The sequence below is a fragment of the Numenius arquata genome, chromosome 5 (assembly GCF_964106895.1).
Source record: "Numenius arquata chromosome 5, bNumArq3.hap1.1, whole genome shotgun sequence".
NCBI classification, from domain to species: Eukaryota; Metazoa; Chordata; class Aves; order Charadriiformes; family Scolopacidae; genus Numenius; species Numenius arquata.
In genome coordinates this window covers 57,489,991-57,507,336 of record NC_133580.1, presented here as the reverse complement: position 1 = coordinate 57,507,336, position 17,346 = coordinate 57,489,991, and the positions used below count along the sequence as shown (strand labels likewise).

The following is a 17,346-nucleotide window of genomic DNA, read 5'->3' as shown; positions in this document are numbered from 1 at the left end:
TCTACAAAGCCTAAGGCTAAACAAGAGGAGACATATTAGAAACAGCTCTTTGGAGTCCGAGAGATGAATAATGTCTGGGCTTGGAAAGTTCTTGGGGAGAACCTGGTGGCGTGGATGAAAAAATGCTGATTATTTTTGTATGTATCTGCATTAGTTAATCCCCCCTCTGCATGCCCTAATTTTATTAGGCGTGTTTGCCAAGTGATCTTTGCCTTTTAGGGAAAGAAGAACAAAATGTTTAGCATAGCCCTCCAACAACAGCACTTATACTGGCTTATCCCACTGGATATCACTGGAAACCTGTGATGAGGCTCCCGTAAGCTGTTTGTGGCCTGTCCATAAAGGGTATATCAAGTACAAGTCAGAAAACTTGCTTCTGGTAGCTGCTGTTCAGATCTGATGCCCTCACCTCAGAAGTGCCCTCAATTCTAGAGGTCATGTTCTGAAGATAAGGGATGAGGGGTGAGGAGAGAACCCACAAAAAATGATCTGGATGCTGGAAAATAGGCTTTATGAGGTGAGTTGTAGGGAGGCCAGTCATTAATCTTATCAAAGAGAAAAGGTCAAGAGGTAGTGTGATTGCTGTGTATAAGTATTTATATATGGAGAATATACTTGTCAGCAGGGGCCTTTTAATCTCCTGTACAACGACATGACAAGATCCCATAGCTAAAGATCGAAGGTAGACAAATTTAGCCTAGAAATAAGTAATTATTACCTGCTTGTCCGCATAAATAAATACTGGGACTCTTTACTAGAGGAAGATGTAGGGGCTGTATTTTTTTTTTTTTTTTTTTTTAATTGGAGGTAGCTGTATTTTGAGCAATGTGCTTTAAGCAAGTTTCTGAGTTATACGTAGTTGGGGCTGGAAAGGAAGGAAGAGAGGAAGCTGGACAGAAAAGACCAGGTGATCCCTTCTGGCATTGAACTTTGCATCTGAGATGCCTTCAGTTTATTCCTTTCACTTGAGGGCCACTTAAGTGTTGTTGTTTGAGTGTTCATAATGGCAGCAAATCTCAAGCAAGCAAGATGATAATTGTCTGACACCTCAGAGCATCAATCTGTAGGAGGTCATGAGGGATCCATTTTCTTCTGGACATGTGCTTGGCTCTACCTGTAGTCCCACCTGCCCAAGTGCAGCCCCCAACAGGCATATGTTCCTTCAGGGAGTTGAGAAGAACCCCAGCCTGGGATGAGACAGTGCCTGAGATAACAGATGCAAAGAACCTAGATCTTTTGCGTATTGTCTCTTTATAAAGAGAGCCTTTTTAGGAAATATGATTGTGTTTTGTGCTTTACGAGGGCCATTTCCACTGCCCAGAATTGTTGCTGCCTCATTACTCTATGGAGACACCACCTTCTTACTCCTGTGTCACGGGCAAATGTGCTTGACTGTGGGGATGTTGTCACTGTCCCCCCTTCCCAATATAAGAGCAAAATATAAAATTATTCATTTAGAAAGAAACAGGCATGATATTCTGATTTAGACACACAAACCTTCAGGAACAATCATAAGATCTTAAAATACAAATAACCTTAGAGTAAGTTACACTACAGGTACATCTTATGAGCTAGAACCTACATTTTAGTGAATCTAAGAGCTAGACAACAAAATGCCTTAGAAAAAGGCATTTTGTCTGAGATGCCCAAGTACAGAAATCATTCACTTTACAGTAAAAGGGAACCATTGCCAGGAAGCAAAATGTTTTATTTTTGTAAAAAAAGTGTATTCTTGGTTGTGGGGTTTTTTTGTGAGTTTTTTTCAATTTCTTTTTAGTTCAGGAACAAATTATCTTTTTTACCACCCTAGTAAACATTTACCTCGTAGCCTTTATCCACTTGGATTCATAACGAATGTAGGCAGAAAACATTTAGCTTTTGTGATCGTTGTCTGCCATTACCTGCTATGAGGACTGTTACATTTTACTGTATTGAACATTACCGGAATTAAGGTTGTAGTTGCAATTCCTTTAAGAAATATCTATTTCCGTGGATTTGCAGCTCAATTCTAAGCATTCTGGATGGGAAACATTTAGCTACAGGCAGTGATTTAATTTTTTATTTCTGTCCTTTTCCTTTGGTGTTGAAAATAAAATTTTAAACAGCATCATCTTCTGAACCTATAAAATAAACAGATTGTCTTGGAGCCTTACTGATTTCCTCCCCGCCACCTCACCACCCCCCTCCCCCGCCCCCGGCTCTTTACTTTTGTCCATCCCTCTACCCCTCTTCTAGCTGAAGTGGGATGGACCCTTTTCTCTAGTCTGTCAGTGTGAAATAACCACAAGAGTCACTGCAAAGCTGAATGGTAATTAATAATTAAAGACAGATCCAGAGGAATGTATCTATAATGCATTGATTTGTGGAGGGAAGAGTATGTAAGTTGAGTTTTTCTTTTTTGTTGTTAAAGAAAAGGAGGACTTAGCAAATATTCTTGATTTTTAGACACAAATCCATTTTACAAACTTCAAACTAAGCTTCTTACAGCACCAATCCTGGGTACAGTGATTGAGGTATTCAATTTGCAGATCTCTCAGTCCTTGTTCATATCAGCCAGTCTTGCACAGCCATGGACTGTTAGTATTCTTTGCTCTGAGAAAATAAAATTAAAAAAACAAAAAAAGGAAGGACAACCCTAGGTACCAGGACAGTAAAAGCAAAACAAAGACTTGCCTGAGCTGTGATCAGAGACCCTGCATATTTCCCTAAGCTATTTCTCTCAAGGCACTGAGGAGTAAATATTTCTTAGGGACTGACAGTTCTCCAAATAGCTTAACCTGCTGAGAAAATGGGCACTGCTTGAGTTGGATAGGAACCAAAGAACTGAGCTGACATATTTGAGCATCTTTTTTCCCCCTTCCTAGTTGATGCTTTCTCTGGTAGCGTATTTACTGCCTTTTTTATTTTATTCATGGGGAATTCATGTTACTTCCAGGTATCTGATGATCTGATGATCCTATTTTTTCACTGCAGTCCTCTATGTCCTTTACATCCATACTCTGGACCTCTTCTTTCTTTTGTTCAAAAATATTTTGATTGTCATCCTGTTGTGCCTTAGTTAATTTGTGCGACTGATTAAGGGTGGTATGTGTTATGTCTCCTCCCTGAGAAATGCACTTCGGGCTGCTTGTGTCAGGACTTGGAGAAGGGAGAGGGAAGCTACAAAAAATACCACTTCAGGTAAATTGCTGTCTATTTGTTGTCACAGAGCTTAAAGGATGCTTTCACCTTCTCTGGACCAGGGAATATGGAGGGGACTTGCTTTCTTTCCCTGCTGATAGGGAATCAATGCCCTTGAAATTGCATAGGTTTCTGTGTGTAGCTCTCTCAGCTGGGTGGCTTGTGAATACAGGCAGGAAATCTCTGGACTGACTTAACATCTCCCAGCACTGAAGTTTAACACTTATTTCTTTGTTCATATAGCAGTAATAATGATGCTGTATTAATTAACTAATACTGTTGTGTGTTATGCCTGCTTGTTTTAAGTCTCTGAAAGGAAGCCTGAGCCATTTTGATCTGTATTTTTCTGATGCTGTGCACAAGAGTTTTCACTGGGATACCATTCGCACATTTGACTGTTGAAAGTCAAGTTTTAGCTGAAATAAACTTTTGTTTCCTTGGTTTTGACACTGCTCTTCCTGAAGAAATGTCACTGTTCTCCCATTGGGAAAAAGAGAGTGCACTGAAGAATATGCAGGGAAAATAGAATTTCTTTCCTCCCAACCTTGATCAGCTTTTGACATGCTTCTGTCTTCAGGAGGTGGCTGAGTAATCTTGAATGGATGTTTTATTCATTTTATTGTGTCTACAAGATAAACTTCTACAAGCTCTTTCTTGGGCTGGATTGTAACTATCTTTTCCCTTCTACTTGCTGCTCAAAAATACAGGCCTACTGCCCTAAGAAGATAATGGGATTGGCAGAGGTTGGAATATTCTTTCTGTGCTGATGAAAAGATATTTTTTATTCCAAAGAGGGGACATTAAAGGAGTTGAATATTGGTTTAGATGTATGGTTGATATATTTTTCCTGTAGCCTTTAATCTTGTGAAATTCTTGCAAAATACAGTATTTTCTTAGAAAACAAATATACGTAGGTGTTCACGGATTGACATCATAGGTCTGAGGTCATTTCCAGTAGTCTGCCTCTGCTCCCTTTCTCCTCTATATCGCGCATGAACCTTTACTTTAAGAAATCTCTACTTAGAGAGATCTTCAGAAGTGTAAGTTCTCACTGTAGGATAACAAAGCTTGCATTATTAAGTATAATATAATTAATCATAATATAATAAAGCTGTTCTCTTTGAGTAGTCTCATGTCTCTTATAGCTTGACATTTAAAGTCATAAATTTTGTGGAAACTAAACTACAATGCATTTTGTGGAAAATACAGCATGGCCATTTCTCCTGTGCATGGAATGCATGAGACTTTTGCAAATACTGGTTTTATCAAAATTGGATGTTTCCCTTCATGAAATAAATTTCAAGATCTGATTTACTTTTAATGTGTTTAGAATGGGCTTAATCCAGATTCCCATTGGTTTAAATAGACTTTGGATCAGTCTCAAAACAAATGCATGGGTATGGAAGGGTGAGGAGGGAGCAAGAAAAACATCCGTTTGAGCTGAAAAATTACTGTTGGGTTTGGGCTGTATCCTCTGCACTCTGGATATTAGTGCCTTTCAGTCATGGCATCGGTTAAACCCCAAACTCAAGAAAAACAATTTGCAAGAATTAAAAGGTTCAGATTTTCTTCTTTGTTTTGGGATAAGGCAATTTCCATAAGAAAAAGACTATTGACCTGTAAACAGAGAAGGCTATGCTGTAAGTTTCAGAAATAGAATAAAAATAGAGACAGGCATTTACAATATAAATATAGAACAAACTCATTAGAAAAAAAGACTGGAAAATAAACAGCTATTCCAGAGAGATGCTGAATATAATGAAGGACAACAGTAAATATTCTGTATGCTGTACAGAAGTTTTAACTGTTTAATAGTATTAAGTTCTGTAAGGAAGTACCCTGGTATTAATCACATCATAGTCATACATGCTGTTCTGAAGAAATGAAATGTGTTTTTTGGGTAGTTACAGAAACTAGTCTGCTGCATCTTCTGAGATGATCATAAGTTGCATGTTTCTTCTAACTCTTTGCTCAGATTTCCATTTATTCCTTAGTGGAAAGGCAGGGAAGGGGAAAAATGAAATTTTCCCATATTGAAAATGTTGAATTTCTGGCACAGTTTATATTACATGTCAGATAGGACACCTGTGGGATAGAAGCACATAACTGTACTTCAGACATCCTACCTCTGCCAAGTGCCGATGCATTGCTTTAAGTCATGGGTACCGGTGTTAGGGTAAGTGATCTCGAGTGAATGCAAGACTTGTCTCTGGGAGCATCACGTATAGGAAAAGAAGATCCTTAAGGTTAGTGGCACACAGAATTTATATTGTGTCTGTTGATCCTGCTTCTCAGTTTGTCCTCTTTTTATATGTTTGTGGTTGTTTGTGGTTTTGTGTTTTGTTTTTTTTTTTTTTTTTCTTTCTGCTATGCCTGGACTACTTCTGCTACTCATTTAAGCATAGATTCATCCAGTCTTTCTGAGAGGATCGAGCTGGAAATGTAGGTCCTTAGGATGGTAAATCAATAGGGGAAAAAAGTACTTCCAAAGGACTATTTAAATCTAGATAGGCAAAACTGATCTCCAGAGATATGTCTTTGCCCCTAGGGGCAGGTACATCCTAAAGTAAGGTGGAATAAATCAGGGTGATACATCTCTGCCTCCATTTCCCAACTGTAAAATAGACAGTACTACTACCTTATGTTAACGGGATGAGGGAAGCCTGGAATTACTGCATTTCTCCAGAAAAGATCCATGAGAAGGTGTAAGGGTTAGAGATAACTGTTGAGAAGTGTTCTAGGGATGAATTAAAAATATTTTCCTTCCAAGTCTTGTGCTGCTTAACTGTTGTACATATCCTCATATCTATGAAGACAGAAAAGAGTAGTTCTCGTAACATGAAGAAAGAAGTTCTTAACGTATTTTTAAAACAATCTGGGCTCACAGGGGAGAGACCAAGCATGAAAAACATCAGTCTCTCAGGGAGAGAATTTCACATTAAGAGCTTGTTACTGAAACTGCTTTGCAGCCCTAGCTACGGCCTGCTAAATGCTGACATACAAAACTGTCTCCAAAGAATCTGTCGAATGCCTAAATCTTTGCTGGAGTAAAATAAAGAAATATAGACCTCATTTATCAGGAGCTACCATCTTTCCCTGCTTGTATCTGCTTGATCTGAAGGTCATTTAAAATGTATTAGAGGTTTAAGATTGGAATGCAAAGCTAATTTGAAACCTGGCTCTAACATGACCGATTGTGTTAATATTCTTCATACTGGTTAAACTAAAGCGTAGTGTCTGTGTGACAGGATGGCATTAGCTAGGGATCCAAAAGGATGTAGCATTGCCTGGTGAAGCTGTTTCTTTTCACAGATAATGCTGTATAATTTAATGGCCCCATGGCTCTTAACGTAATGAACACCTAGGGCAGAGGCTGGATAAGGAAATACAAAAAGCTGGCGAAAACTCAGTGCTCACAGATTGGAAACCTCCTGGTTTGGCTTTGGACTGAATGTGGAGAACTCTCCAGCACTCCCCCGGCCCCTTCCAATGTTTTCTCTGACATATTTGGCCTCTGACCAATTTTCCCAACTGCTCCCAAGCCCTTTCTAATAGTCTCCTAACCCAGTTGGATGTTCCCTCAGCTCCTTTACGCCCTTTCCATTGGCACGGATATGAAGTTCTGCTGCTTCAGGGATAATGCTGAAGATAAATGCGCTTTCATCCTTCTTCCTCTCAAAGGGGGTCATTCCCAGTATTTTACAGTAGCTGAATTCTGTTAATGTCATTTGAGGTGTCCCAAATTTATTCTGAATGTGGCCACAGGGAGCAGATGGGCTTGGCATTTGCATGGGAATGGTCCCCTTTCACCCCATACCGGGGGAAGTGTGTTGGTGGTACTTCTGCTGAAATTAATTATTTTAGCAAGATAAGTAGGGATGAAACAGTTAAAATGAAAGGCAGATGTAGAGAGACCAACTTCTACCCAGTAAAAAGACAGCGAGGGGGTGTCACTAGGCCCAGTCTGTCCCTACGTGAAGCTGAAGAGCAAATAGTCCTTGCTCGGAGAGGCACCCGTGCCCACCCCACTGGGAGGGTGATCGTGCAGGGGGACTAGAGGACCTTTTATAGTCAGCACTTGAAGTAACAGGCCCAGATCTGTTTTATGTTTAGTAAACAGTAAGGCAACTTTATGACTTTTTTTTTTTCTCTCTGTTTTTGTGTCATTGTCCAGGCCTGATTTTATCTTTGGAATAAGTGGTGTTAAAGTACCCCCGAGCATCTTAATGCCATTCAATGAACCATATCACAAAAGGTGCGAAACAAGTTTTGTGCCTGCCCCTGCTGTGTCTCTGGACTTCTGAATAAAATATTAATCATCACTCTGTCACTATATATAAATATATATATATGTATGTATATATAAAAAAATGCCTTGACCTTTAGCGTGTTTGTCCTGGCAGTTCGCCTTTCAGGTAGGAGTGTGCTGTCGTCCCCTTCTGTAGATCATGTTGGCCATGTTTGTCTTTCTCATTTATAAAGAACAAATTCAGGTACCTACAATATTCAGGAAATATAAAGTCCAGTCCTTATTCATGATAAGAAGGATATTAAACATTGTGACTCTTTGGCTGATCTTGATGCAGCGTCAAAGTCCTTGCTCCCATATGCAGTCTTATAAAACCTCTTTTATCATAGGCATTTAGGTCTTATTTGAGCACTGTAAGCCATTCTCAGAGGTAATGAAACGTAATTTTGAGGTCAGGGTAGGTTGATGCAACCTCTGATGAATATGATGTTATCTGGCACAATGATATTTAATCCTGTGGTTCTGGTGAAGACAGAGCAGCTGTGAGGGAGAGTAACCAGTATGAACATATCTGCCAACAGCCCTGCGTCAAATGAACAGTGTTCCCAGCTTGTGGTATCCTCTACAGATGTTTCCATATGTCTTGCATAATAATATCTTTTTTTTTTTTTTTTTTTTGAAATAAAGAGCATAATTATTTTTTTATGGTAATTTTTTTTTTTTTAAAAAAAACCTCTGGCTTTGAAAAAGGATTTAGTGATGCAGATTGGAAGCTCACTTTCAATTTGGGTATTTTACTATTGGGCAGTAAGACTGCATGACAGACCAGAAATGTTTCACAAACAGCACTTAAAATTTGCTCTTTCTTTTCTGGTAGAGAATATATAATGTTAACGACCAAGGTGAATTGCCTATCCATAGTACTGGATTCCCAATATATCGGGAAGAGCCAAAGTGTTTTACATATGTTGTCTTTGGATGTCAGCTCTGCTTCGTCTTGGATTTTCATGGGAATGGAAAAGAATATTCAGACAATAGGATAGGTTCTGCAGGAAGGATTTTTAATTCAATTTTGAATATGTTATTAGAGGAGATAAGTAAAGCTAGTCTGTATTTCAAAAAAATTTACAATTAGGAGTCAAGCCAGACTAGGAAAAAAATATTCTTGCTTCATGCTTTAGAAATTTATTCTCTTGGCATGTTTGCAGATGTGGTTTTAAGAGCTTATCAAATGCTATGTTAATTATTTAAATCTAAAAAATATTCCAGTTGTGTAGAAAAAGGCAATGGCAGAGAACTGGAGATTTTTCTGTCAGAGGTGACATTGTTTTGGGCTCTATGAAAAAGAATAGAAAGTTTAATTGAGTAAGTAGTTAAAATGTTAGATGCTGTTTCCCAAGCTGCAGATTTAATCTAGAATTTTGGGCCCCGTAATTCTGTGGCCCTCAAATTGAGTTCTTGTTTGCTTGAGCAAGCTCTGCATCTGCAGCGTGCCCAGAAATATCAGAGCTGCATCTAATAATTATAGAAATGAGTAGCAACGTGAATATGTTAGAGTAGCAGCACTCCAGATTGGTTGCCCGATTTTACATACGCTTTGATTTTGGAAGACTAAACATTAAAAGTTACAAACAGGGTAGTCTCTATTGTTGTGCTGGTGGGTTGGGCAGCACCACCTAGAAGGCAATGCTAAAAACTGAACTAACAGCCCAAGTTGCAAATTGTTGAAGGCTGGAAAATATATTTCAGAAGCATCTTTAAGAATGGGGGAAATATATAAATATACTTGTGTATTTTTGGTTTGCCACTGTTGGAGACACATTACTGATCTGGATGGACCTGTGGTATGAACCGTTATGGCTACTTCAGCGATATGGCTATCTGTCTCTCTGTCAAATATGATTGAAATCAGTCAGTGGATTTAGAACTATAAGGTAGGGATGAGCAGCCAAAAGCATATATATACAGTGTACATGCACTGCCATCACATAAACATAATTTTTTTACGAGCTTGCACTGAAAATCTGACATCAGTTGTTGACGATGTGAAGACTTCTCTTTTTCTGAACTTGGACTGTAGGCTTCTGAAGGCAGTAGGTTGTCTTTTTGTTCTGTGTTTGTACAGTGCTAACTGAATATAATCCTGTTCTGTGCTAGATAGTGGATTAAACATATTAGATATCTTAAAGTTACTCTTCTGTATAAATGTTTGCAGGGTCAATGTGTAAAGGACTTATATTTAACATGGTTTTGAATCCGGAAGCAATCACAGCCACTGCTTTCAAGGCTATGCACTTATTCAACTCTTGTGGATAGAAATAACTCTTAGAGAATAGGAATTGAGCCATTATTTTGTCTTGCTTTAAATTATGAATAAATTCACTGTACAGAATTATTATTAATGCTTAAGACGAGTGCACTGGTCCGGTCAGTGACTTCATACACAGTAAGTTCTTCTTCCAATACAATTTAGTTGGAAGAACTATAAATCTAATTCTTTAAGTCTTTCATGCTAAGTCATGGGTTGCTTTTATGAACTTTATTAGCAGAGAGGAGTAGAAGCTTATTCAGTGAATTCTTATTAGCTTTAGTAATGGTCTAAATGTCTCCTTTTTCACTTTTCATCATAATGCTGCAACAGAGTAAACCTAAACACTCTTTTTCTGTTTACAGTTCTCCTAGTGTGATCAAATTATTGTGAAGTTGTTAACAGTATTATGGCAGTTGGTCCATATAATAGACCTGTGGTAATATACCTTCATATTAATAATCTCTTGGTTTTTACTTTTCTTGTAAGAGTCTTTCTTTGTTTTAAATAGCGAATGTTAAAACTAATGGCAATCTCAGCGTGATGACTGAAGAGCCGGCTGCTGCAAAAGTGGAAATGGCTTGAGGGATTGGAGCAGTAGGTGGTTGCCTATAATTTGTTAGGGAGTTTTTGATTATTAGTTGTCAAGAAAGTTTTGGAAGTAGAGGTGGTGGTGGTGATGAATTAACAGGCTGCGCCTAGAACATCTTGATTTCCCCGAAATAGTTACAGTTGACAGTGAAATAGTTCTATTTAATAGCTGAAAAGGTGAGTTAGGCTGCGCTCTTGAACAAAACAGCAGCTTGTGTTCCAGTCATACAGAGTATTAAGTGCCTGTTCAAGTGACTCTCATAAACACTTCTCTTGATTTCAGTGGGTTCATTCACATGAATTAAATTAAGCAGATGCTAAAAAGTTTGCAGGAACTTGAGTCTCTAGGAGTAGTATATTTTTTTGGTACCTCTGGCTGCCTAGAATTGTTTGCAGGATTGCTCTCACCTTCTAATAAACTTGGGAAAACACAAAAACTTGCAACCATACTTGAAATTATACATTTAAAAGTATGAGTCTTTTGCTATTAAACTTCTGAATAGATGCCAAAATAAAATAATTACTTCAAGTCACAAATGGCAGGGGTCAAATAAAGCTTAATCCATAAGAATCTCCATGTAGATAGAAAAAGAGAGATCTGTGTTAAGAATGGTCCATGAAATAAAACATTATGAAGGGAACATGGAAAAAAAAAAAAAAGATTTTTTTTTCCCATAAGTCAATGTTTATAAAAAAGAGAAGGATCTTAGCAAATCCTTCACTGAAAAGGAAAATGCCCAAAGATAAAATATAAACACCAGGGAAAGTGATTGATCTAGAATTTGTTCCTTTTTCTTTTCTTGCCCCTCTTAGGTGACATGGTGATGAAAACAGAGGATTAAAATGGGCTTCTTTAAAGGAAATTATTAAAAGCACATTCTGTCTCTTAAAGTGAAGGTTTGCTCTTTTTGGCCCAGCCTTGCTGGAAAGCATCTTCAGAAGAGAGTAAGAGAAAAGGAGAGGGGGAAAGCGTAGATCATTCTAACTTTAATTATTTATGAATAATAATATATGTGGAATTTTCTATTTGTTTTCATAGTCTGTCATACACTGAAAATTGAAGACAGGTCTATAGCCAGAAAGGATTTTTGGGTCAGGAACTGCTACAACTCTTTTGTTTGGAGAACAGTTTTGAGCTGTAACTACCATAACAGTGAGAATCCACCCAGGCAGGAACTTATGGAAGCAGGAGAATGGCATGGGAGGATCAAAATTCTCTCTGTGCACCCCCTTCCCTCCCCCTAAAAAAAAAAAAAAAAGTGGAGGGAGGACAAAAAAGTAGAGAGAGAGAAATTTCTGAACTTCAAGGTCTCCCAGCCTGACAAATTGATCAGAATTACAGTTATTACTTCCACTGAAAACTTACTTCCAATGCACACTGTGTATGACTTTTGGAATCTTAAGGGATTTATCTTCCATATGTCCATATGGAGAAATACTGGCCAACTCTGGCTTTATGGAGAGGTCAAGGACTTCAGCAAAAAAGCAAGTAATAGAGCACTACTTTTGTGACAAAACCTGAAAGTTTTCACTTTCCTTTTTTCCTTTTTTGTTTTAAGTGTGTACTGTGTGACATGGATGGTATATGCCTGTCATTTGGTATCAAAATAAAACAATTTATTGGAAAGAAAAGGGTGAAAATACTTTCTCCTGAATTCTCTGCAGGGAACCTGGCAGGGAACTGGGGATACGATACGTTCCTGCAGGGAGGTCAAGCTGCAGTGGTCTGCCTCTCGCTGCAGAGGGGCAGAATGCGCTGGGATCAGAGCAAGCAGTAGAAAGGAAATCAGGAAAAGCTGTAAGGTGCAGTAAGGACTGCTCTAAGAGAAGTCTGTGACACTCGGATACGGAGCAAGGGATCTGTACCAGACATCCGTGTCTTTATTTTGGATCAAAGCATGTATGCATTTTTACTTGTATTTACTTAAACCCCCCAAACAACCAAAATTCCAATCTTTGAGCTTCATTAATGTTTTCCTTCTTTAGGGGTTGCAGGTAGAAAGGCCTTGGTGGAGGTACTGGTAACAAACACAGATTCTGAGGCATCTGGGAAGAAGGAACGCTTAGGGACTTGTTCTTTCAGGGCAGTGAAAGCAGAAGAGGTATATTTCTTAGGTATATTTGACCAGAAGCACCATCAGGTGTTCGGAGGTCCCTACCACACAACAGTGAATTATTGTTGCCACCTCCATTGACATACTGTGGGAACTAATACAAAGAACTCTGAGTGAGTTTTAGATGAAATGGTTTAAAATGGTTTCACAAGTCTCCTCGTAGAACAGGAGACTGGATGGACTAGGAGATCTCTAAGGTAACCCTACAAATCCATCTTTAAATAAAGAATATGGTGAGCCTAATTCTCCTCCATTGCCTACATTTATTTTAGCTATAAAATGCTCATAGAATCATAGAACTGTTTGGGTTGGAAGGGACCTTAAAGATCATCAAGTTCCAACCCCCCTGCCATGGGCAGGGACACCTCCCACTAGAGCAGGTTGCTCAAAGCCCCATCCAGCCTGGCCTTGAACACTTCCAGGGATGGGGCATCCACAACTTCCCTGGGCAACCTGTTCCAGCGTCTCACCACCCTCACAGTAAAGAATTTCTTTCTAGTATCTATTCTAAATCTCTCCTCTTTCAATTTAAAACCATTATCCCTCGTCCTATCACTTCACTCCCTGATGAAGTGTCCCTCCCCATCTCTCCTGTAGGCTCCCTTCAGGTACTGGAAGGCCATTGTAAGGTCTCCCCGGAGCCTTCTCCAGACCAACCAACCAAATAACACAGAAAAGCTAAACTTATTTTAGCTGTCCATGACTGATGGTAGTATGAGCTGGCTGAGAATCATACCCTTGATCATTGCTCAGTTGCTGTTGTGCTTCAAGCCTCTCTCTCTATCTACAGGCCACCCAAGCGCTTTCACTAGGACAGCCCTGTATGAACCATTGGCTTCTATCCAGCCTGTAAAATGCTTGTAATTATGGAGTGCCATTGAAATGAAATCAGTGAAACAGGGCTTTGCTATTACAAATGACGCACAGAATCCAGAGATCCTGAAGACCTTTATGTTTTTATTGTGAAATGATTCCTCCTGTTCTTTGGGTCTGTTTGTTAATTGAGAAAAAACACTGTTCTGGTTAGCAGGATCACGATTTAGCCTGAAAAGATGCCCACAATCCAGAGGACAATGCTGTAAAATCTGTTAAATAGCTGACCTACATTTTTTTGGACTTTGGGATGAAATCCATTGGCATAGTTGAAATAGTGGTCAGCCCCCCCCAGCAGCTTTGTACTTCTTAGGTTGTGACAGGAATCTAACAATGTTTAAGAATTCAGAGATGGTTCATTATGGCTTTGTTTTTCCTGCTAAGTCCATACTTCTGAAATGCAAAATAAGGCATTTTAATTTTTGAAAGAATTTACCGGATTGGAGAATACTGACATCTGTTTCTCAGAGCTGTGACTCAGATTAAGGCACCAGTCCCGCAGACATGGTGCTGCATACGGCTGCTCCCCAATGCAGTCTGCAATTACCTGAAAGCCATTTGTTTGAAGACTGTGGAACAGCGGTAGCTTTAGCTTTCTGATTTGGTGTGTGCATCCCCTAGATGAGCAACAGCTCCCAAGGAGTACAGTGAGCCCACTCCTTGTTCCTGCAAGTCTTTAACACTCAGGACAGGCGCTGAGTTACAGAAATGGCTTATCTGGAAGGTGCTTTGTTGATGCTTCCATAGAGATGAAGTTCAAAGCAGGTGGATTGAGGGTAACCCAGTGGGATCTTCTGTGTGCAGTAACAACCAGCTTAATTCAGGAATGAAGCATCGGGCTTACCCTGTGGCAGAGTGTCTCCAAGGTACATCACTGAAAATCATCTGAATTTAAAAAGTTATGGTTGTACAGTGTACAGAGGTGAAACAAGTTGGCTTACTAAATGTAGTATTCAGTCTTTGGTTCTGCATGAATGTAAGGAAACAAAGTGCAATCTCTTGTATCTTCCAATATTTTCTTTTTTATTTCCATGCACCAAGTAGGCATTCTTGTATCTCTTAAAAAAAAAAACCTCACAGGTCAGTTTGTGTGGCCTAAGAGGAATTTCAGTTGTTCAGAAAAGCACAGTCTGAAACTTTTTCTTTAATAATTGGAGCCAGTAAATGCTTCCAGTAGTGAAATTTCTTTGTTTTTCTCCTTAATTGCAAGCACCAGCAGAAAGCTGTAGTTAAGACACTGGCAATAGAATAAATGGCTGACCTGATGGAGCGTGTTTGGGCTGTAGCCAGGAATGTCATCAGTAGATACTCTCTCCTTTGGGAAATGTTTCTTTCTCTTGGCTTTGTAAGTCTTGTAGTAACCTATTTAAAAGTGAAAGATTTTTTTTTTTTTTTTCTCCTCCTTTCTTTCTTTATTTTAAACCAAGCCTTTATTTTTATAAATCACCAAATTCCAACAAAGTGGTCTGGTATATTGTGACTCTTTTGAGAATAGGAGAGAATAATACTATTTGTGAATTATGGATTGGTTCTGCTTTTACTTATATCAATATACATCCAGGAATACGTGCTGTGAATTTATTAGGCTTAGATAACCCTGAGTGAGACTGATATTATAGCTCAGTTCTGCAAAATGTTGTGTTATTTCCAAAGCGCCATGTACATAACACCCATGGTCTGGAATTTTGTTCTCTCACAAGCTCCAGCGTACAGAGACTGTGGCATAAATGTATCATCAGCATATTAATTAGCTAAGTAATCAAAGTGAATGCCTACAGTTGCTGTTTGCTGGAGATTTCATCTGGTTTCAGGAGCAGAGGAAGTGCCAGCTAAATAACAGCATGCTCCAGACTGTTGGAGACTGACGGTGACCCTGCATTAAAGAAAGTCAACAGCTGTGCAAGGAACCAGAGGTTCCTCCCATTCTTTGTGGGGCAGCTATGGGAAGAAGGGTATAAGAACCACTAATATGGACTGGTAGCAAGTGAAGGAAATCTGTTTTACATGATCTAAATATAAAACATAGCATTCAGATTGATATACCAGTCATGGACCAGTGCTTTATGTTGTCTGACCAGTTAATTTTTCAGATGTTGAGTGAATGGAAAGTGTTTCTTGCTCACTCTCCTCATAGGTTGAAGATGTTTTGTAGATGAAATTTGTTCATGTATTTTGTTGGCTGTTGGTGATGTAGATGAGTAATTTGCAGAGCACGGAGCTGGTTCTTTTCTAGTAACAAAAAATGACAGAGATGAAAGTTGCATTTCTGATCTTGTAGGGAAGGGAAGACCAGAGCTTATTTTCTGCCTGAATTTGTTATCTGGATAATCAAAGTTAATAATGATTATTTAACACTTTGGGTTAAAAAAAAAAAGAAATTGTGTCTGCAGATGTCCAAGAGAGTTGTCTCCTAAATTTAAACTAGCAACCAGATTGGTTCTTCCTGCTGAGAAAGTAATACAAATTGCTTGGGGGCTGTCATGTGGTGGTGGGGATTTATGTGACTATTCCAACTCCATGGCTCATGTGAAACGGGCAATCTTTCACAGAGTCACCAGGTTTGCACAAAACTTCGAGTGCTGAAATCACTCTTCTCACAAATAGAAAGGAAAAAGCCCAGTCCAAAAGCAAAACCGATAAGAGGTAAAAATAAAGTGAAATACTGTTCAGATTTTCAGGAGCTTCACTCTTGTATTCACCAGAATAATGTGGCCCATGATCTACTTCTGTTCTTTATATCAGTTTACATATATAAATATATTCTCATGTTCTTTTTAGGTGATCCTGATCCTTACCAAGTATTATCACACTGACATGGGGAAAGTGCTGGAGAGCTCTTTGTGGAGGTAAGTTCTCTGCTGTTCCTATAACCTCCCCCCTGTTCTTATAATACATCCATCTCTTTTCCCTTTCCAAACTGCTGCGGAGTTGACTGGTAGCTGATTGATGCTAATCTAGCAGGATTATCCAGTTTGTCATCAGCTCTTACTCCTCCTCTTCCTTAAATGCAGTTCCTGTGGTTCAATGAGAGTTTGAAATGAGTTTTAACAGTAGAGACAAACAAGATAGAAAGTATAAGGTACCTTCCTGATGCCACTTTGCAGGATGCCATTCTCTTCCTTTTCCTAGAAATTTTACATCAAAGTTACTTAAAGACTTTGAAATACTTTTTGTGTTGAAATGTGTCTGTTGGGAGTTCTTACTAACCTCTAACTGTATTGAGGTTAGTAAATAGTCCTGATCTGGAAGCAGTCACAATTGGATGAAATACAACACCAGTGCAAGTTAATTTGTGTTTTAGGACAATTGGGAATATGTAGTAATCCAAATAAATTTCTTAATTGATTCTTGTTTCCTTAAAATTCATGAATTAAGATATCAATATGCTTGCTGCTTGCATGTGCACAAATTGCACGCTCAGGTGTATATCAGCACAAAACCAGGACTAGGGGAAGCCTATGTTAATGCTTTTCATACTGGTTATCATCTCCTGTGTTAATTTTGTTTTGCTAAGTGGGCTTTTTATGCTTCAATTTTCTGTGTGCCTGTATAAATTTTCCACCACAAATTTTTGCCAGAACCATTATGTACACTTCAAAATTGAAAAGTATTTCACTGTTATCAATAAATATAATATTGCTCTGGTTCGCTATGCTAGTTTTGCTGGGTTATCTGTAGCAGTGGAAATATTCTTGAAATATTCTGCTGGGATATCTAAGTAGCTGTTCTAAATGACAGGAGACTTATTTGAGGAGTCTTATGTGAAATTCTTATGTAGCTCATAAGCTTCAGGTCTAGAAACAAATGGGTTATCTAATACTTTGTGGCTTAGATACTTGTAAACTTTATAGATCTTTGTATGGGCACTCAACCTTCACCTGTGTGTGTAAGGAGTTTTACCGAGACAATCCAAGAAAAGCAGTGGGCAAGGGAATAGGGAGTGGGAGAAGTCTGTGACCACGACATGCTGCGCATGGGCCTTGTTACTTGTTTTGAAGGAGGCTGCATTGTTTTAACCTTGTGGGGTTTCT

At 38.8% G+C, this 17,346-nt stretch overlaps 1 protein-coding gene across 1 annotated transcript in view; it reads left to right on the top strand.

Annotated features, from left to right (window-relative positions):
* The window catches only part of SORCS2 (sortilin related VPS10 domain containing receptor 2), a 561,128-nt gene that overhangs the window by 167,443 nt on the left and 376,339 nt on the right, over positions 1-17,346 (top strand). The window contains exon 2 of the mRNA XM_074147142.1: positions 16,094-16,161. Within this exon, the coding sequence (XP_074003243.1) occupies positions 16,094-16,161 (68 nt within the window). The remainder of the gene's footprint in view (positions 1-16,093; positions 16,162-17,346) is intronic.